The sequence below is a fragment of the Syzygium oleosum genome, unplaced genomic scaffold (assembly GCF_021117445.2).
Source record: "Syzygium oleosum isolate NSW1041296 unplaced genomic scaffold, Sole_v2.1 Sole_v2.22, whole genome shotgun sequence".
Classification (NCBI taxonomy): Eukaryota; Viridiplantae; Streptophyta; class Magnoliopsida; order Myrtales; family Myrtaceae; genus Syzygium; species Syzygium oleosum.
The window spans coordinates 4,855,919-4,877,895 of record NW_026607506.1 but is presented as its reverse complement, the minus strand read 5'-3'; the positions used below and the strand labels follow the sequence as shown (position 1 = coordinate 4,877,895).

The 21,977-nt window shown below is 43.2% G+C and overlaps 1 protein-coding gene and 1 pseudogene across 2 annotated transcripts; both read right to left on the bottom strand.

Annotated features, from left to right (window-relative positions):
* Positions 1 to 8,845: 8,845 nt before the first annotated feature.
* Positions 8,846 to 15,255, bottom strand: LOC115669962 (wall-associated receptor kinase 2-like; annotated as a pseudogene).
* A 2,340-nt stretch (positions 15,256 to 17,595) lies between these two features.
* On the bottom strand, positions 17,596 to 21,110 carry LOC115670088 (putative wall-associated receptor kinase-like 16). Of its 2 annotated transcripts, XM_030591290.2 has the most exons (3): positions 20,113 to 21,101; positions 19,773 to 19,922; positions 17,603 to 18,949 (listed from the first exon to the last, which is right to left on the bottom strand). In XM_030591290.2, the coding sequence occupies exons 1-3, from the start codon at positions 20,984 to 20,986 to the stop codon at positions 17,760 to 17,762; spliced, it is 2,214 nt and encodes a 737-aa protein (XP_030447150.1). In that variant the 5' UTR covers positions 20,987 to 21,101; the 3' UTR covers positions 17,603 to 17,759. The 2 variants fall into 2 exon arrangements, with proteins under 2 accessions (XP_056177186.1, XP_030447150.1); XM_056321211.1 differs by lacking the exon at positions 19,773 to 19,922 and having other exon boundaries at positions 17,596 to 18,949; positions 20,113 to 21,110.
* Positions 21,111 to 21,977: the final 867 nt, after the last annotated feature.

Below are 21,977 nucleotides of genomic sequence, written 5' to 3'. Positions count from 1 at the left end.
ATACAAATGATTCCATAAGACTAGTTGTGACTCAATCTATTTTTGAGACGTTAAGAATATGTGTAACGGGTTCACGGTAGACTAAATCTTTAAATTGTTCCTGGTCGATGGATCATTAAGTGGATATTAATGATCATGTTGAAACCGGTGTATTCTTAACTTCACTATTAAGTATTGGATACTTAAGAGAATGACGAGTCATGAGTTGTTGGTTATTGTGATGCCCAAGTTAGAAGTTAGAACACATGTGCTTGTACCAAACAAGTTCACTAAACGTGACACACATAGAATGATTATCAACATGGAAGCTTTTAGCTTGATCAATGTCTAATCGTTTATGTTCTAGTTTTATGTAAATAATCCTTAGACCTGAGGCACAGTGTTAACTTGTATGTTGGATGGCTATGGTTCATAGGTGCGCATATTGCCGATTCATTGATTTGTCTCTGTACTTGATGGCCATAGTTCGTTCACATACAAAGTTACACTTGCGCGCAAAATGAAATCTGCCTCTTTGTTACATGCAAGGTACAATAATGATGTCTTATGCGATCTGATCATGACACTGCATTGAAATCCTTGACCGAGGTTGTAACTGAGAATGAACTATTCATGTCTCGTATAAAATGCATGTCAATTAGGTTTGTACATATAATCGAATTGGTGGCTTGACAAATTCCATGGTCTTTGTTCGATCGGGACATAGTAAGGTAAAGGGATTGAATTACACCGTAACCAAAGCTAAAAGGTTCATTATGTTCTTAAAGCTGGTAGCCCCGACATATTGCTAGATATCAATCATGGCTTGTAGGACCTAGATATTGATCAAGACAATCAATTATCTTGAGAGTACTAATATGTTGATACAAGTCTTATTACAAGTTCAGTGATGAATATAGGGATATCACACACCATAACCCATTCGGGATGACATTAAATGGGAGATATGATATTGCAAATATGTTTACAATCATAATAATCGATTTACCAAGCTAAAACTAAATTAAATTAAATTTTTTAATCATGAGCGTATGTGCGTATGATGCACACGCACACCTAAAGGGGACACATATTAACGTGCCAAAATGATCGTGCACTCTTATGTTCATAAAATATATTATATATATTAATTAAAAGTGCACACAGTCAACAATAGTTGTTGACTATGTGCGTTTTAATTAAAAAACAATTATTATGTGCACGCACATGATGGTCAGCTTGTTGACCGTGTGCACGCACGCACGATCAGCAACTGTTGCTGGTCGCCCATAATAGAGTGATTACCAACAGTTGCTGATGAGAAAGTAAGCGTTCAACATGTGTGCGCAAGAGTTAAAAACATTTTCTCTCTTATGGCGCCGTGACTGAAATATCGAGAGTGTGTAGAATTATCGCCACGAGATTGCTAGCACAATTATAGCAGTGATTACTCGCAAGTTCTTTCTTCGGCGAAACGTGCGATTGGTGGTCTGTCTGAACTAAAGGTTCGACGGTCGTGAGGCTTGAATTGAAGAACATATGAACCAAGTCAATTTGGACACACTAGACAGTTGTGGGGCTCGAACGGAAGAACATCCGAACCAAGTCGTTCTAAGCATACTACGAAAGGTAATCCGTTTAACCACCTATGTTGTTCCGATTTTTTATTGAAACGCACAGACAAGGTCTTTGGAGATGAATGTATGATTTTATTTTTCGCTGTATTTATATTTAATTTTAACTATATATGTTAGAAAACTAACAGAGTCTCCAGCCAAACCAGCAAAATTTTTGTTCCATAAAAGAGCCTCCTCCCTCCTTCCTTTTTTTCATTCACGCCAGCACTTGTCCTCGGCTCAAGGACGATTGTCCTTCGCGAGCGAGCGGACGGATTCCCAAGCCGTTAGTCTCCTTTGTCTCTTCCCCGTTTGTCGCTTCTTTGCTTCATCGTTTCTGCCTCTGTTTTTTTTTTTTCTTTTCTGTCTCTGTCGCTTCTGGGTACGAGCGTGACGGAGAGGGAGAGGGAGAGGGAGAGGGAGAGAAAGAAGGGGGGCTGGGCTGCGAATAAAAGAAGGGAAAGAGGGCTGGGCCAGAGAGAGAAGAAAAGAAAGAAAGAAAGGGCCAAGCCCAAAAGAGAAAGAAAGAAATAAAACAAAGAAATGAGCAAAATGGGCTCGGCCCAGCCAGCTAAAATAAAATAAAAAAAGGGCCGGCTTAATTGGGCCAGGTCAAACCGGCCCGATTTTTTTTTACTATTTCATCTTATTGTCCCTTTCACACTATCTTGGCCCATTTACATTTTTAGGCACTAATTTATCGGACTGGCAAAAATTAGGTGTCAACACATAGTTATAATCATCATTGAAATATTTGCGATCTCAGATTTAATGTCGACAAAAGAAACATTTTACTAAGAGAATCATGCATATAACGACAACATTGTTTTGTAAGTTTTTGTTGCATAAATCTAATTGATATTCCCTAAATTAAAATCTATTTTTTCAATTATTTTTTGAGAGATTTTGTATTATTATGCTGTTGAGTTACAAAGAAGAAATGTAAAGTAACAAAGGCCCGTTTGGTTCGGCTTTGCAAATGTACCTTGAGATAAAGCAAATACCTTTAACTTAAAGACCCTTAAAGAAATGCAACTAGCGTTTGATAAAAAATCCTTTGTAAAGCGATTTTGGCCCTAGTGGTGTTTAGTAAATTTCATTTTGCAAAGGGCTTTGACTGGGAATTTTTTTTATTAAAAAAAAAAAAGCAAACCCTTTGCTGGAGCCGGCAAAAGACTAAGGCCACCGACGAGCTAGATCTAGCGCCAGTGGTTGTCGCTTGAGGTCCTTGACCCTAGGCGACGAGGCCTGAGGTCGCGCAACCCTAGGCGACCCTCGCCGAGGTCGCCCGACCCTAGGCGACGAGGCCTGAGGTCGTGGACCTACGAGGCCATCGCCTGGGGTCGCATGACCCAAGTGGCCGTCGCTTGGGGTCGCGCGACCCAGGCCGCCTAAGGTCGCACAACCCAAGCGACGTCGCCGCCTAGGTCGAGTGACCCAAGCCGCAACGGTTGTCTAAGGTTGCGCGACCACCTTGCCTGTCGTCGCTGGCGTCACTAGACCCAGGTGACTGTCGCCTGGGTGGTCATGCGAACTTAGGCGCCCATCGCCGAGGTTGGGTGACCTTGTCGAGCTCTCATCGGCCCTTTGCCGTCTTGATCTGGCCTCGTCGGCTCTGGCTGGCCGCCCTCGCGCAAAAAAGATGAATAGTAACAATGAGGGGCAAAATCGGAATATTAAAGAATTAGTGAGGATAGTTTGGGAAGAAAAAAATTAGTTTCGGCATTCCCAATGCTGGCTTTTGGCCAAAAGCTCATTGAAAAATCTTGCCAAACGCGTCGGCATTTTCACGAGGGACTTTGGAGGTCGAAAAGCCATTGAGAAAGCTGAATCAAACGGGGCCAAAGATGACCCCACAAAAGGTAGATAAGTAGAGCCTATGTGCGAGACCCATGAGCACATCTATCTCATATCATCAAGTGAACTCACCAGTCCTTATAAGTAGGGTTATAAACAAACGGACTTCTCCCTTTAGTTTTCACATGAGCTGTACTCTGTCAAGACTTTTTAGAAGTGCTAAGCAGATCGTGGGAATTGGATACCCTAAAAATCTGTGGTCGCACAAAGCCGGCAACCTTACTCCGATAGTGATGGCAATGGTGTCGGGTGGGCCAAGAGGATGGGGAGTTTCATCTTTAGCCTCGCCCAACAATAATTGGATAGGAGATTACAAAGGAGTTGGGGGCTCTCACCATCCATTTTTTCTTAAATGGGCTGGGTTGGCTTTCCTTTGTATAGCTTTCCCTTGTTTCCTTTGTGTTTTTGTGGTTGAGCTTTCCGTGTTCCTTTGGCTTGTACCTGCTTTGTTGTTTGTAGGTCTTTTGGTTAGCCTTGTTGGGTGACCTTCTTCCCCCTTTTGTTCATTCGGAGCCCTGGGGTGTCCCTTCTGTCTTGTATAGTCTTGCTGGACCTCTCTTGACCCTATATGGACAGTTTATGTCCTAATAGGGTCAGGACTTGGTTTGAGCTTTAGCTTGTATTTGGTGTTTGAGAAAGTTATATATACACTTACCTTTACCATAAAAAAAACAATAATTGAGGTGACGCCGTATCAGACCCGTGCTCCACGTGAGACAAGTTCATAGGTCTTATCTCCACCTCCACGGGGCATTTAAATTTCGCCAACCCGTGATGTCTCCAAACATTTATCTCAAACTTAATTATAGCTCAAAAAATAGTTTAAATGTTGCACTGTATAATTGCTCTAGTCCTTGAAAAGTAACAAAAGAAAATTGATTGTCCCTTCGCAATCAAATCATAAAATTATAACAAATACCTTTTTAAAAATAAAACACTAAAATAAATATTAAAAGTGACTAGGACATGGGGTGGGGCGGTTCTTGTGGGTTAAAATGCCATCTCTCCCTTTCCAGCGACTCGCTGGAGATCGTGATCTCTATCTCCATGGACGACATATCAAGCTTTACAAACAGAGAGAGATAGTTGATTTCACTATGCTGGGGAATGAAAAATTATGCAAAGAAACGGCGTGACGTTTCTATCCCGTGGATCTTTTCCTTTGAAAATGAAAGTTTTTGCGAAAATTTACTGAATCTTGGTCTCTTCCCGAGAACGCTTCAACAAACAACGTTACCAAATACGAAGCAAAACTCCCATGAGCTTATCACCACCAATGGCCTTTCATTCAATCTCGCATGCACTGGTTTCTTACACATGTATTGTACAATTCTTGAAAACTCTGATGTTCTTCCTTTTGGCTGTGTCACGGAACCAAACTACTTCTAATATTTGTAACGTTATCGTGCAATTGGTCAGGATGGAAATTCCTCAAAACGGATATATTATGTTGTGAGTAGAGTTTGTCATTCTTGCGCTCTTGCAGCTCTTGCTTCTCTATGAGCGGCATTTTTTGCTATAGCGACAAAAAAAGCCAAAAAAATCCCAATGCAATGCCAAAGAGTAGGAAATTGCCTTCGTGCTTGACTTGGGAAACTGCAACTCAGAAAAGTAATTTCCCATTAAATTGTTCGAAGAGATATTCAAGCAATCTTCCATAATTATTTATTCATTAAATAGAATGGATGTTCGTCGGAGCTTTGCAAGCTATAGCTTGAACAGAAGTGAGTACAATCATTCATAATCCACCGTACTTAAAATAGAATCATCCATCGTAAAACTTCAAAATCACTAATTAATCAAAACCTTAATCAAAAGATCGAGGATGAACATACGACCACGGACTTGTTTCTTCTATATAGTCCCGCACTAGAAACCACAAATTAGATGTTGGAACTAGTAGTGGCTACTTCGATGTCAAATACCAAAAGATCAGTCGACTCCAGTTTGTTCATTTCACCGATTGAAGTCCAGAGAGTATCACAACTTGTCTTGTCAAGTAAGCTTTGAGTCTCTTCGTGCTTCCGTTGATTGGCCCACAAGTTCTTGTTGATACTAGCCAGTTGCTCGACCACTTCCCTCATTGTTGGCCTATTGAAGATATCACCGCCTATCTTTGGTGACTCTTCGTGTTTTGGTCGAAAGGCTGTTCAGTTTCTGATGAAAGTCTTTTCAGCGCACATGTTAAAGTGTATTTATTGCTTTGTAGTTTTCTAGAGTCATTATTAATGGTATGTCAAGAGTCATGTTTCAAGCATATATATAGGTGAGTCTTTAATCGTTTCAAAAGTAGAGTAAAAAAAGAAGAAGAGATTTCAGCAAATAAAGTAGTGTATTCATCTCCTTCCTTAAGAGCTTCTCTTGTGTGATTATTATCAGAGCTGTAAGACTCTGATATTCAAGAAGTGGTATCAGAGCACAGGTTAGCTGGGACCGAGAGCACGGTTGTCAGGGACTGTGAGTCAAGTCTTCCGGAGCGTAGTTCGTGAAGACAATGGTCAAGGACCATTGTTCATGCACAGGTGGTCAAGGACCGGAATACGTCGAAGTTCTGCCGGTGTACAGTTAGGGATTGTGATCGATTGGTCGGGGACCAAGGTTTCTTGGAGTAGTGCCGGGCATTATTTTAAGTCAAATGGCGAACGTTTCAAATTCGACGAATGGCATTGAGAAGCTCAACAACTCCAACTACAATAATTGGAGTATCCAGATGCAGTTTTATTTGCTGGATCAGGATTTGTGGGATATTGTTGATGGCAGCAACACCACGGCACCCATAGACGATAATGAACAGAGGAGATGGAAGATCAAAGCGGGTAAGGCTCTTTACGCTCTTGCTGTAACTGTCGAAGATGATTTATTGCAGCACATAAAGAGCGCGCAAACTCCCAAGGAGGCGTGGGATAACTTGGCAGCGTTATTCGCAAGGTCCAATGATGCCAAGCTACAAAGGTTGGAGAATGAGCTGCTGTCGATGTCACAACAAAATATGACGGTGAGTCAATATTTCTCCAAAGTTAAGTCTATTTGTGACGAAATTTCAAAGTTGGATCCCACTAATGCCATCTCAGAAACAAGAATGAGAAGAATTATTATTCACGGGTTAAAGCCGGAGTATAATGGTATTGTTATGGCTACTCGTGGATGGGCAACTCAACCGACGTTGACCGATCCGGAGAGTATTCAGGCTAACCAAGAGACTTTAGATAGTCAAATGTCTAAGGTTTCGATTAAGAGAGAAGAAAGTGCCCTCTTCAGTGATAAAAGAGGGTTCAAGGGTCAGAGGCGAACCGGTGCTGACAATAAAGATGGCAAGTCGAGGAAAAGCCATGTCGAATGGCAAAAGCAACCAGCTCGTGAAGAATGGCAAAAGCGTCCAGGAGAGACGAGTCTTAGACCAGGGGGAGCCTGGCGAGGCAATGGCAAAAGATGTAGTGAACGATGTTACGTCTACGGCAAAGAGGGCCACTTTGCCCGAGATTGTTGAGCGAAGAAAGTTGAAGGAAATGTCGCGGCATCATCGAAGAAGAATAATTTCGATGAAGATAAGGAATGAGATTTCCAAACGTCTGTTGCAATGGTGGTATTAGACGAGCTCGCTGCCACTTCCACAGTCAAGTCAAACGATGCAATGGCATTAATCTCTATAAGTGAAAAGTCAATTAATTATGATTTCGACTGGATTGTTGATTCAGGGTGTTCGAGTCATATGACTGGAGATCAAGGCAAGCTGTCGAACATGCGTGAATATACCGACGGACGTGTTGTTATTACTGCAGACGGCTCGAGGTTGCCGATTACTCATATCGGCAAGACGATGACAACTCCTCGATTCCATTCGCAGCTAGTTGAATTGAAAAGTGTGTATCACGTGCCGGGAATGAAGAAGAATTTATTGTCTGTGTCCCAGCTCACAGACTCGGGTAATTATGTGGTGTTCGGTCCACGAGATGTGAAGGTGTACCGAAGTGTGAAGCCCATTGGTCGACCAATCATGGAGGGACGTCGACTGGAGTCCGTTTATGTGATGTCTGTTCAAACGGCATACGTAAACAAAACCCGAAGGAATGATACACCTGATTTATGGCATGCACGGCTTAGGCACGTAAGTTATCACATGTTGAAGGTGATGATGCAGAATAACATGTTGAGGGGTCTTCCCCAGTTGGAAGTGCAAGAAGATGTGGTTTGTGCTGGGTGCTAGTACAGGAAGGCACATCAACTTCCGTATGAGGAATCATCGTTCAAAACTCGGATGTCTCTCGAGCTCGTTCACTCGGATGTGTTTGGTCCAGTGAAGCAGCCGTTTGTTAGCGGATTCAAGTATATGATCACTTTCATCGACGACTTCTCTAGGTATGTCTGGGTTGTTTTCATGAGGGAAAAATCCGAGGCGTTTATTAAATTTAAGGTGTTTAAGGAGAAGGTTGAAAGTGAAGTAGGCAGAAAAATTCGTTGCCTACGCAGCGATAACATGGGAGAATACACTTCCTACGAGTTCATGAAGTATTTGCTAGAGTGCAAGATACGTTGACAGTATACTTGTCAGTATACGCCGCAGCAGAAAGGTGTTGCCGAAAGAAAAAATCGACATCTAGCTGAGACATGCAGGAGCATGTTGCATACGAAGAATGTTCCACCGAGGTTTTGGGCCATGTTTGTTTCAAAGAATGGCCTAACTTTGCAGATGGTTAGGGCATTTTCATCTTTTAACTTTTTTTGAATTTTTTTTCCTTTTTTCTTTTCTTTCAAATGAGGGATAGCCTTGCCTGGGCAAGGCCAGTCTCACCTCGGCGAGGGCGACCCTCGCCCAGCCCTTCCCGGGCTTCGCTGGTGGCTGGTCGCCGGCCACTGGCGAAGAACAAAGAGAAAACCAAAAAAAGGAAAAAAGAAAAGAAAGGAAAAATGAAAAATTAATTTAAAATTAAAATTGTCTTTAGACAAAAATGCCCTTGGCTGGCTGGAATATTTCACCGTCCGGCGATCGACGAGGTTAAGCCCTTATTTGAAATTGCCATGGCCACTTCAAATCCTTATTTAATATTGACATGCCACTTTAGACCCTTATTTGACACAAAATCTATTTTAAGCATTTATTTGATAAAATGAGGGCAATTCAGGCTCTTATTTGGAGTTTTCCCTACAACTTTGGCTCTCCCTCTCCGCCCACTCATTGGACCACTGAGCCCACCACCACCTTAGCCATTGGCCATCAAATGCCCGTTGAAGCCACCATGTAGCCAAGATGAGGGCCACCACGGTCATCAAGGCCACTGCTAGCTAGCCGCCTTCAGCCATTGTCAGTGTTGCCGCCTCCACATTGCAGCCTCTCTCTCTCTCTCTCTCTCTCTCTCTCTCTCTCTCTCTCTGCTGAAACCATTCTAGGTTCGATTCTAAAGCAAGAATAGCTTAGATTGTTGAGCGACCATCACAAGGGAATTAGAATTACCTGCAGCAATTATGACAAGATGAGAAGTTTGGCAGTCTACTTTGCCATCACCACTCATGCCAAATGGGCAGTCGCATGTGTAGTTCCCGAGCTTATTCTTGATATTCCCGTGACATGGATATTGTCGTGGATCCTTGCACTCATTGATGTCTATATTAAACAGGATCAGCGGAAAACGGTAAATGTACGTTTATGTGTGTTTTTTTTTCTTCTTAGAATTATGTATTGATTGTATTGAAGAATATAACTCAACTGAATGAAAAACTAGTTTGAGGAGGTTGGATCGTGGAAATTATGGCCCAATCCAAACATGTAACTTTTGGCCCGCAAAGAGAACAGAACAATATCTTGACATCCTGGGGACAGTGGGGAGGCATAGGGATTCCCCGTGTACCCAGCCTCACAGAAGCAACGATAACCATTCCCGTTCGTAAAGTCAGAGCAGATACTGTTGGCGCCGCAGGTATAGTTGGATCGGTTCGATCGCGCTTTCCCGCAGGTCAAATTCAGTTGAACTACGGACAACCCTTGAGTAAAAGTCTTTGCGCATATCATCCGGGACAGGAAGCTTGTAATCGGAGACATTAAACAGCTCCTGGTCCACTACTAACGCTGATCCACAAGAGCTGAAGTTCCGAACTGAGGTGTAATTCGTTAAGCTGGCCATGGATATATTGAAGCTCCTAAGGCTCTTGGGGATTGACGTCTGACAGCACCCGAGGCCGGAGCAAGCGCTCTTGGCTATGAAGTTGATGTCCTCGCGGCAATAGGAGAAGCATCCACTTCCGAAAGTCCCGGCAGCATCTGAGACAAGAGCCAAGGTGTCGCAGCCAAAGACTGTGAGCTTGTTCCTATTAATGTATAATTATATGTATTATGGGGTATTTATGTAATTATGTTTATATGTGTACCCTTTCTGTAATTAGTCACTCCTATAAATACATATCATAGAACCCTAATTAGGGTTGAGCCACTATAAACACTTTGTCGTTGTTTTCTCTCTGACTCTAAACATCAACATGGTATCAGAGCAGGAAAACAAATCGAATTCTTCAACATCCCTACCCCAAATCAACACTTCCTTTGCTCCAATTACTATCTCAACAATGTCCAATACATCTCTAAATTTTTCTTCTTCTCTACCATCTCTTTACCCACCATCTTCTTTTTCTGTTAATCCCAATTTCCCATCGCCTCCCGATAATATTGCGCCCACTTTCCCCTCTTCTTCACTCTTCACTGCTGCTCCGATCTCTGCTGCTACTCAAATTACGGCTGTGCAATCATCCTCATCGTCGCTTGTTCTTCCCAACATCACAAGTCTCGTCTCCATCAAACTCGATGCAGACAATTATCTTCTGTGGAAATCTCAGTTTGAATCTATTTTAATATGTAACGATCTGCTGGGCTATGTGGATGGTTCTTTTCCATGTCCGCCGAAGCTTATCAATGATCAGACTGGCACTGTAGTGGTCAATACTTCCTATTCCACCTGGGTGAAGACAGATCAATGCGTTCGTAGTTTGATCAATTCGACCCTCACGGTCGAAATTTTCCGTGAAGTTCACGACCTTCGGACATCTCGGGAGATTTTGCTTGCTCTAGGACAACGTTTTACTGATCGCTGCGCGGCCAAGGAAATTGGACTAAAATTGGATTTTCAGAATACTGTGAAGAAACCCGATCGATCCAATGTCGATTATCTCCAAGATCTCAAGTCAATTGCGGACTCTCTCACCGCAATCAATTGCTCCGTCTCACAAGGACTTGGTGATTCAAGCCCTCAATGGGCTCCCATCTGAGTATGATCCTTTTGTCACTATGGTCACAAACGGCCCTACAATTCTCTCCTTCGGTGATCTGCGGTCACGTCTCCTCATCCAAGAAGAACGATTTCTCCGAAAATCCAATGCATCATCTTCATCTGATATTCATCATGCTTTGATTGGTCACACCACTTCACCCAGTCCACCGTTTCGAGGATCTCGAGGTGGACGTAATTCTAGAGGTCGTAGATCTGGTCGGGGACAAGGTGGACGATTCTCGCGTGATAAATCGAATTGGCAATCTTCCAATGATCGGTTTGGTTCGCAATCATTATCGGCTCCCTATGCCTCCTCCACCTCCTCTGGTCGGTCTCGTGGTGGTTCGAAGCCCTATGTTCCCCCTTTCACACCGGGAGGTATTCTCGGATCTAGGCCTCATCTTACTTGTCAGATATGTAACGGAGTTGGGCATACTGCACTACAATGTCGACAACGATTCAACCATGCTTTTACCATTACTGATCTGTCGGACTCGTTCTCAGCTCTCTCGGTTGGTGAGACCTCTGATTCATCTTGGTATCTTGACAGTGGAGCGTCGGCACACATGACTAGTGATATTGGTAACATCCTAAATCCTAGACCTTTTTACGATTTGACAAAAGTCTCGGTTGGTGATGGTCGTTTATTGCCTGTTAAGCAAGTCGGTAAAGCCTTTTTACATACTGGTTCTCGATCTTTATTATTATCTCCCGTCTATCATGTTCCTAATCTTGCTCGCAATCTTCTCTCCGTTGCTCAACTTTGCCATAAAAATTCTTGTGCCATTGATTTTAATGGTTCATCTTTTTCTTTGAAGGACAAACAAACCGGGAAAGTTCTCCTCCAAGCTGATTCTTCTCATGGTCTTTATCCGATTTCCAACTCAATGGTGTCATCTCAGTCGCATCCTATCGTGGCTTCCTCTGCTTCACTCACTCGCTGGCATGCTCGTCTTGGCCATCCAAATAAACAAGTTTTGAGTCGTGTTTGCAATTCTAGTTCTAAGTTGATATCATGTGAGTCCTGTCTTGTAGGCAAGTCTCATCGATTGCCTTTTGAGTCTGTTAGTCATCGTGCATCTTTTCCTTTAGTTGTAATTCATTCTGATGTATGGACGAGTCCAATTTTCTCTAATTCTGGTTTCAAATATTTTGTGTTATTCATTGATGATTATTCTCGGTTCACTTGGGCATTTCCCATGAAAAATAAATCTGAAGTGCCTACACACTTTCATCGCTTTCGTTGTTTTATCGAAAATCTGTGCAATGCCAAAATTACATTTTTACAAACTGATGGGGGAGGTGAATATACCAGCAATGCGTTTCAAACATACTTACGTGAAAATGGTATTATTCAACATTTTTCTTGTCCACAAACCCCATCTCAAAATGGTTTATCCGAACGCAAAATCAGACACTTAGTTGAAATGTCTCGAACCTTATTAATCCATGCTCATATGCCTTCTTCATATTGGGTCGATGCTCTTCTCACTGCTGTTTACACCATTAATCGACTTCCCACTCCTGTCATATCTAATATTTCTCCTTTCCACTGTTTATTTGGGTTCAAGTTTGATTACTCGTTCTTTCGGGTTTTTGGGTGTGCTTGTTATCCTTTTCTTCCGTCTCGTGTCTCTCATAAGCTGGCACCTCATTCTGTGCCATGTGTATTTCTTGGGTACGCGTCAAATCACAAAGGCTATCGTTGCCTTGATCGGTCAAGTGGTCGTGTTTTTATCAGTCGTCATGTTCGGTTTGATGAGGAGAATTTTCCCTTTTCAACAAAATCTTCAAATCATAGTCCCGTACCCCACTGTTCTACATCACCTTCTTCACTTTTTGTTTACTCCAATCAATCTATTCTTCCTTCTACTTCCTTTGGCCCTCAAATTTCTCATCCGCCTCCTTTTTCTTCTCAAGCCCAACCTCCTAATTTGCCTCTCTCCTCCTCTCGAACTACCGAATCTACTTCCAATTCTTTTTCACCTGCACCTCCCCTCTCTCCGAACTCAGTCACTATGTCTCAACCTCACTCCTCTCCCGACAAAATTCCTCCCATAACAGACCCGCAAATCCCCTCTACATCTCTATCCAGCTCTACCACTTCCATTTCCTCTCTTCCGACTCATCCTATGCAGACTCGTGCCAAATCTGGAATTTCTAAACAGAGGAAAATTTTTAATCTCTCTCATTCTTTTCATGACGAGACACCGACTTGCTATTCTAAGGCTATTCTTGACCCTCGTTGGAAAGCGGCCATGGCAGATGAATTTAATGCCTTGGTCACCAATCACACGTGGGATCTTGTACCACCTGATCCTTCTAAGAATTTAGTCGGTTGTAAATGGGTTTTTAAGATTAAGGAAAAATCTGATGGAACTGTGGAACGCTTCAAAGCTCGCCTCGTTGCACAGGGATTTAAGCAGCAAGCTGGACTGGACTATGACGAGACTTTTAGCCCAGTCGTTAAACCCACTATAATTCGGGTTGTTCTCTCTATTGCAATTTGCTCGGGATGGGCCATACGTCAACTTGATGTCAAGAATGCCTTCTTACACGGCATCCTTTGTGAGGAAGTTTACATGCGCCAACCTCCCGGTTTCTCTCATCCTGAATTCCCGAATCATGTGTGCCGTCTCCAGAAAGCCATCTACGGTTTAAAACAAGCTCCACGTGCATGGTTTCATCGCTTCAGCAGTTTTTTATTATCTTTGGGCTTCATGGCGAGTAAGGCCGATCCTTCATTATTCGTCTATGCTTCTTCTCGGGGCCGTGTGTATCTCCTGCTGTATGTTGATGATATCCTTGTCACCGGTGATACTCTTGAGTTATTACGGTCTTTGATTACTCGACTCTCACAGGAATTTGCTATGAAGGATCTTGGACCACTTCACTATTTCCTAGGCATTGAGGCTCATCACCGCTCTGACGGTACGCTTTTATCTCAAGCCAAGTATGTTGATAGTCTTTTGCGCAAGTTTGACCTTGTTAAGGTCAAGCCTGTATCTACTCCTCTAGCCTCGAAGACTCTATTGTCTGCTAATGATGGTGAGGTTCTCGCTTCTCCGACGTTGTATCGACAAATGGTTGGTGCTCTACAGTATGTATCTATGACCAGACCAGATATTAGTTTTGCTGTTAATTTGGTTAGTCAATTCATGCATCAACCACGATTACCTCATCTCCAGGCCGTCAAACGTATATACCGATATTTAGCTGGCACCTCCACCCATGGCTTGCTCATTGAGCGGGGTTCTCCCACTTCCTTGACTGCTTATGCGGATGCAGATTGGGCTGGATGCTCCGATACTAGACGGTCCACCTCCGGGTTTTGTGTTTTTCTAGGCACCAATCTTGTTTCATGGAGTGCCAAGAAGCAACCCACCGTGGCCCGTTCTAGTACAGAGGCTGAGTATCGTGCTGTCGCTCACTGTGTTGCTGAGACTATTTGGATTCGTCATTTACTTCGTGAGCTTGGGGTCCCCCTTTATAATCCTCTCACCGTTTATTGTGACAACATCTCTGCCACCTATCTTGCTATCAACCCTGTGTTTCATGCTCGCACCAAACACATTGAGTTGGATTACCATTTTGTTCGAGAACGGGTTGCTTCCGGAGATCTCCATGTTCGCTACGTGCCTACAACAGATCAATTGGCAGATATCTTCACCAAGGGACTACCTAGTCCGCGTCACGCGTTATTAAGATCCAATCTCTCAGTTGTTACACCTACTTCGGATTGAGGGGGAGTATTAATGTATAATTATATGTATTATGGGGTATTTATGTAATTATGTTTATATGTGTACCCTTTCTGTAATTAGTCACTCCTATAAATACATATCATACAACCCTAATTAGGGTTGAGCCACCATAAACACTTTGTCGTTGTTTTCTCTCTGACTCTAAACATCAACAGTTCCAGGTATCCGATACTGTATAGGGCCAATCGGCGCCCATCTTGTAATATGTGTAAGGGTAAGATTCGTTAAGCCGATCACCACTCTTGTCATAACAGTCGTACGATTTGCATGCACCAACGGTTATCGTCCCGTTCTCCACAGATATGTCGGACACTGGACTATTACGACCGAAGATCAGTTTCGGGGGAGCCGAAGTGCGGTTGCAGAAGAGGATGAAGTCGGAGTTCCGTGCGCAACTTTCGTTGAGCCCGAATGGGAAAGGCACGCTCATGTTCCCGCACATTCGGTCGCAGTTGTCGTTCTCGGTAAAAGCGGCCAAGGCCAAGGCCATTGGAAGAAAACACAACACAGCCGCTTTCATCTTTATGTTTCTCCAATCCGTGCTTCCTCTGGCTCTCCTCTAACCGTTTTTTATAATCCTACTTTCGCTGATGCCGATGCCTCAGTGGCCGTTTCTGATTTTCGACATGAAAATTGTAATGAGTGCGATATATGATTGATCCTGCCTATAAGGGAAGAGATTCAAGGAGCAACTTCTCACATAATTGCCACTTTATCCTCCACTGTAACTTCTCTAACTTCCACTTTCTTCTTAACTTATCCCTGTTGTTTTGTACACTAATTTGTCAACATTTTTACTAATATTTCATTTACCAATGTAATTTGAGAGAACAACCACAAAGTTTAAATACCTCTTCCCCTCCAGTATCTTGATTGTAATCTCCTTCAATATACTTATGTTCTTTCCTTACATTCAAGAAATTTTAAAACTTAAGAGGATAGTAGGATCTTACCTCTGCACTTTGTGAAAGACATAATTTATCCTTAAGGATACTACCAGCACACCTCATGCGTTTTGATTTTCATATTTTTCGTCAGTGGTTCTCTAAATTTTTTTTAAATAATCTGGGGACTCAATCATAATTGGCCAATTATATGGAGAGAAACTAATACAAAAACCCACTACCATGACCAGTCACTTAAAGTTGGGTTCCCTAGGGTACGAATCGAACCCACAACAATCGATTTTATAAGCTGAAAGCATAAGAGTGTCCTTATTACTGGGTCAATTTCAAGGTAGGTTCTCGGAATTTCACGATCCATACAATATACATAAACAAAATAGATCCATTAGTATGTCAACAAGAAGTGAGGACATGGGCTCCATATCAACATTGGGGAAGACTTGACAAGTCATTGTAGCAGCCGGACTTCACAAGTCGTCGTCGATTTGGACGTTCTGACAAAAAGGAGGCGGCATTCACTCATCACAAGCAAGCCTTCGTCCCGCTATGTACCGTGGAAAATTAACTAAGAAAAATGACATTTTGGAGAAGAAGAGACAAAGTCGTCCTTTGCCAGTTTTTTGGTGCGTTTGATTCAGCATTCCCAAGGGGCTTTGAAGGAATGCAAATATCTATTGGTTAAAGTCCCTTAGAGAAATGCAAATAGCGTTTGCTAAAATTTTCATTTATGAAGTTATTTTGATCTAAGTAATGTTTGACAATTTTTTTTTTGCAAAGGGCTTTGGGATTTTCTTTCTTATTAAAAAACAAGCTTACCCTTCGCCGGAGCCGGCGAAGAGCTAAGGTCGCTGGCGAGCTAGATCTGGCGTTGGCGGCCGTCGCCTGAGGTCGGTCAACCCCTGGCGAGGGTCATGCGACCCAAGCGCTGTCGCTTGGAGTCGTGCGACCCAGGCGGCTGTCGCCTAGGGTCATACGACCTCAGGCAACGGCCACTTGGGTCATGCCTTGCCGGCTCCTCGCTGGCCTTTCGCCGTCCCAATCCGATATTGTTGGTGCCGCCCTCATGCAAAGAAGATGAACAGTAATAACAAGGGGCAAAACCGGAATATTAAAGAATAAGTAAGGGTAGTTTGGAAACAAAAAAAATTAATTTCAGCGCCCAAAGCTGGTCCGGACCAGCTTTGAGCTTTGAGCATTCCTAATGCTGGCTTTCGGCCGAAAGCCCATTGGGAATGCTTGCCAAACGGTTCAGCATTTCCCCAAGGGGCTTTCGACGGTGAAATATTGAACCAAATGCACCCTTGTCTGTCGTGTAGACATGAGATTTGTACCTTTTCCTTGCACTGCCCATGGGAAAATGCAATCCGCTAGAAATTATTATCTATTTGGTGTGTAGACATATGTGAAAATCGTATGCTAAATTCCAGCAGGATTGTCAACATTGAGTGCCCCTTCTCATCCTTTTTGCTATGCAAAAAAAGAAAGAATGCAGAATTAGATTCTATGTGAAATAGGATTTCTCTAAAAGTGCGGAATTGCATTACCTATCAATGGCTAATATTTAGATTCCCATTCCACATTCGTAACCGCACACGCACAAAACTATCAAAAACTCAACTCAATTACTATCGCCGGCACTGCTAGTCACTGCCCGTTGCCGCCCTCGGTCACTGTCGCCGATTTCCACCGGTCACCACCGACATCGGTCTCCACTGCCGCAGGTGAGAAGCATTCTTTATTATATGGCCAAAACTTTTTGCGATCCATATAATTAAAGATATCTTCCACGGAATGAGATTAAATTACATATAAAGTGAGAGAATCTCTCTGTGAATATCTTGTCATGGAATCAAACAACCTCTAAAAGTTGCAATCTTATCGTGCAATTTGGTGGGGATGGAAATTCTCAAAGCGGATATTTTATAGTGTGAGTAGATTTGTCATTCTTGCACTCCTGCAGCTCTTGCTTTTCTATGAAGCGGCATTGATTCGTTGTGGAGACAAAAAAGTCAAAAAATTCCGATGCAATGAAAGAGTAGGAAATTGCCTTCGTGCTTTATTGGGAAAGAATGTCGTCTATGTCAAACTGCAATTCAAAAAAGCAATTTCCCATGGAATTGTTCGAATACATATTGGACGGAGCAATGTTTCCGTAGTTACTCGTTCATTTAATAAAATGGGTATTTGTCCAGAGCTTTGGAAACTATAGCTAGAACTGAAGTGAGTACAATCATATATAATCCCCTAGAATCATCCCTTATTAAAACTTCAAAATCGCAAATTAATCTACTGTAAGAAAAAACAGAACCTTAAACAAAAGATCAGGATGAACATTCAACCATTGGACTTGTTTCTTGTGCATAACCATACACTAGAAACCACGAATCAAACGCTGGAACTAGTAGTGGCTGCTTCGATGTCAAATACCAAAAGATTAGTTGACTCCGGTTTATTCATCTCACTGATTGAAGTCCAGAGAGAATCACGTCTCGTCTCCCCGAGTAAACTTTGAGCCTCTTCGTCATTCTGTTGATCAGCCCACAAGTTCTTGTTGATCCTAGCCAGTTGCTCAGCCACTTCCCTCATTGTAGGCCTTTTGACTCCATTATAGTTTAAGCACCTTTTAGCAAGTAAACCGACGCCTTCGATCTCCTGTAGTTCACCTTCATTGGACGCCTCGAAATTTATCATATGGAGGAGTGTCCGGTTCTCCACGGCGGAGATGAAAGATTGGATGATGTTGATTTTTTCCCCAGATTTTGCCCGCTGAGTCGGCATATCTCCGGTGAGGAGCTCCACGAGGACGACCCCGAAACTATAAACGTCACTCTTTGTGGTTAATTCACCAGTGATGAGATACTCAGGGTCGAGGTAACCTATTGTGCCTTGTATTCTTTCGGCTATATGAGTCTTTCCAGGTGAAATCAAAACTGAGGCTCCGAAATCAGATACTTTTGCTGAGTACTTCTCGTCTAAAAGTATATTAAGAGACTTGACATCGCTGTGAATGACCGGCGGCTCAGCTTGGGAATGCAAGTACTCGAGGGCTGAGGCAGCTTCCGAGGCAATCCTGAGGCAATTCTTCCACGATCTCAGAACAGTCGATCTCTTGTCATGAATGTGGTGATAGAGAGTTCCATTCGGGATGAATTCATAGACCAACAATGGCACTTTTGTCTCCAAACATATGCCCAATAGCTTGACCAAGTTCTTGTGATTCACCTGTGAAATGATGCCGATTTCGTGCAAGAATTCATCGTGAGTGCTCAGAGACACGTCCTTGTTCATGTCTTTTAGCTTCCTGACAGGGACATCTCTAGGTTTCTTGACCGCGACTAAAATGTCGCCGTCGATTCTTCCTCTATAAACTGAAGCAAAACCACCCTCACCGAGCTTGTTGCCAGCATCGTAGTTGTTAGTGGCTTTAGCCAACTCTGCCTCAGTGAAGATTTTCACTCTCTGGTGCTTCAAGATCTCTCCTCCATTTTGCCTAAAGTATCTCTCTTTAGCTCTTCTCTTGCATATGAACAAGACTAGGCCACTAACAATTATGCACGATGTTGCCGCTACAATGGCTGCCACACAAAATTGGGAATTGGATGGATTAGCTTCTCTTCCAAGCCATTGATTTACTTTGATACATAATGAATTGGGACCTTCTAAATTTAAGAACTAAATTTTGATATTACATTTACGCCTTTAAATACTTGACACATCAGCCACCAATAGAGGATCTCGATTAAACAATACCAAAAATATGCCTCCAACTTTACTGAAATACACTTCCATTTTTCCAAAAAAATCACATATAAACACGCGCGAACGCACCAATCAAATGCCCAACTACAACTGTTGCTCTCCCTCTGGCCACCCATTGAACCACCGTAGCCTACCACCACCTTAGCCATTGGCCGTCAAATGCCCGTCGAAGCCACCATGCAGCCAAGATGAGGGCCACCACGGTCATCAAAGCCCCACAAACCCCTTGTTCCCTCTCTCTCTCTCTCTACAGTAGTCACATGTCAGGGTCGACATCCTTGGATCTCATAATTGATCAACCTTTGACCCTTAAGATCAGAGGTTGAAGGTCCCAATCCGAGGCGTCAGTCTCGAATCGAACCTGTAATGGTTTCAGCAGAGATGAGAGAGAGAGAGAGAGAGAGGCTGCAATGTGGAGGCGGCAACACTGACAATGGCTGAAGGCGGCTAGCTGGCGGTGGCTGATAGAGGCGTGCGCGGTGGGTGGTGGTGACCAGTGATCTCTCAGTCGCAATGTAGAGTCAGATGCAATTTCAGAACAACTTAAACATAAGTCGGATCAACAGCATGTGGACTCGTAGTCTAAAGCAAGAATAGTTTAGATTATTAAGCGACCATCACAAGGGGAATTAGAATTACCTGCAGCAATTATGGCAAGACGAGAAATTTGGCAACCGACTTTGCCATCACCGGTCATGCCAAATGGGCAGTTGCATGTGTAGTTCCCAGGCTTATTCTTGCAATTCCCATGACATGGATATTGTTGTGGATCCTTGCACTCGTCGATGTCTATATCAAATAGAATCAACGTTGAACTGTAAATGGACGTTTACGTGCTTTTTCGCTTCGTAAAATTAGTAATGGTCATATTGAAGCATTTAACTCAATTCACTGAAAAACTGGTTTGAGGATGTTGGATTGTGGAAATTATGGGCTCAATCCAAACATACAACTGAGCGCAAAGAGAGCAGAATAATACCTTGACATCCCGGGGAAGATGGGTAGCCATAGGGATTCCCCATGTATCCATCCTCACAGAAGCAACGATAACCCTGTTCGTTCTTGAAGTAAGAGCAGAAGCTGTCGGCGCCGCATGCATAGGTTGATAGGTTCAATTTTGCTTGCTCGCAGGTCAAATCCCGTTGAACTACCCAATCCAGGACAACCTTTGAGTCAATGTGTGCTCGTATATCATCTGGGACAGGAAGCTTGTAATCGGAGACATTAAACAAATACTGGTCCACTACGAACGCTGATCCACAAGAGCTGAAGTTCTGAACTGACATGTAATCGGTCGTGCTTCTCGTGGATATATTGATGCCCCTGAGGCTCTTGGGGATTGACGTCTGACAGCACCCAAGGCCAGAGCAAGCACTCTCGGCTGTGAAGTCGATGTCCTCGCGGCAATAGGAGGAGCATCCACTCCCGAAAGTCCCGGCAGTGTCCGAGATGAGAGCCGAGGTGTCGCAGCCAAAGACTGTGAGCTTGTTCCTGGTGTCCGATAATGTATAGTGCTCGTCTTCGTTCATCGTGAACGATGTGTCAGGGTACGATTCGTCAAGTGGATGGCCACTCTTGTCATAACAGTCGTACGATATGTATATACCAATGGTGATCGTCCCGTTCTCCACAGATATGTCGAACGCCTGAGTATCATTGAAAAGGAACAGCTTCGGGGGAGCCGAAGTGCGGTCGCAGATGAGGACGAAGTCGTAGTTCCGCGCGCAACTTTCGTCCAGCCCAAATGGGAAAGGCACGCTCATGTTCCCGCACATTCGGTCGCAGTTGTCCTTCTCGGCAAAAGTTGCCAAGGCCAAGGCCATTGGAAGAAAACACATCACAGCCGCCTTCATTTACCTTTTTCCAGTCTCTGCTTCCTGTGGCTCTCCTCTTCCCGGTATTCGTATATCTAGTCTCAATGCCGATGCTTCAGCGGCATTGAAGGACCGAGTCGTTGATACTGACCCGAGGGAGAGAGATTGCTGCGCTTTCCGGCAAACCATATTTTAAATTCGCATACAAGTCAGTAGATATTATCTATATATACAAGTGAGTTCGTATTCACTATCATTTTCACTCGAAAAGAAAAATTTTAATGTCGTAATTATCTCACAATGTAAAGTATTAAGAGCTTCTAACACGAGAAAAATCAATTCCGTGAATTTACAAGTTTCATGATTGGTTATTCAATAAGTACTCTTGGGGAACCTTTGAAAATGGAAAATTGTCCAAAAAGTCATAAACCTATTGTATTTTTGTCAATTCAGTCCTAAACCTTTCAATTTTGCCAATTGAGTCATAAACCTTTTCACTTCTTGCAAATTGAGTCCATCCGGCCAATTTTGGCCGGAAAGTGCTGACATGGACATCGGCTAGCCTACGTGGCGTTGACGTGGATAATTTTAATAATATTTTAATATTTTTCGAATTTTTTTATTTCTTTTTTCTTTTCTTTCTTTTTTTTCTTCCCTTCTTCCTCCTCTAGTTGGTTGCCGAGTGTCGTTAACCAGCCAGAGGGAGGGCTAGCAAGGTCGAACTCGCCGGCCTCGGGTGAGGCTCGGCCTCACCATGGCTAGATCGTGAGGCTCGACCTCGCCCAGTGACGGCGAGGCTCGACCTCTCCAGATCTGGCAAGATCAAACCTCACCCAGCCATGGTGAGGCTCAACCTTGCCGGCCTCTCCTCTCTGGCCAGTTGCCGATTTCCGCCAACCAGCTAGAGGGGGAAGAAGGGGAGAAGAGAGAGAGAAGAAAAAGAATAGAAAAAATATATATAAAACATAAAAATTGAAAAATATAAAAATATTATTAAAATTTATCCACATCAGCACCACGTAAGCTAGCC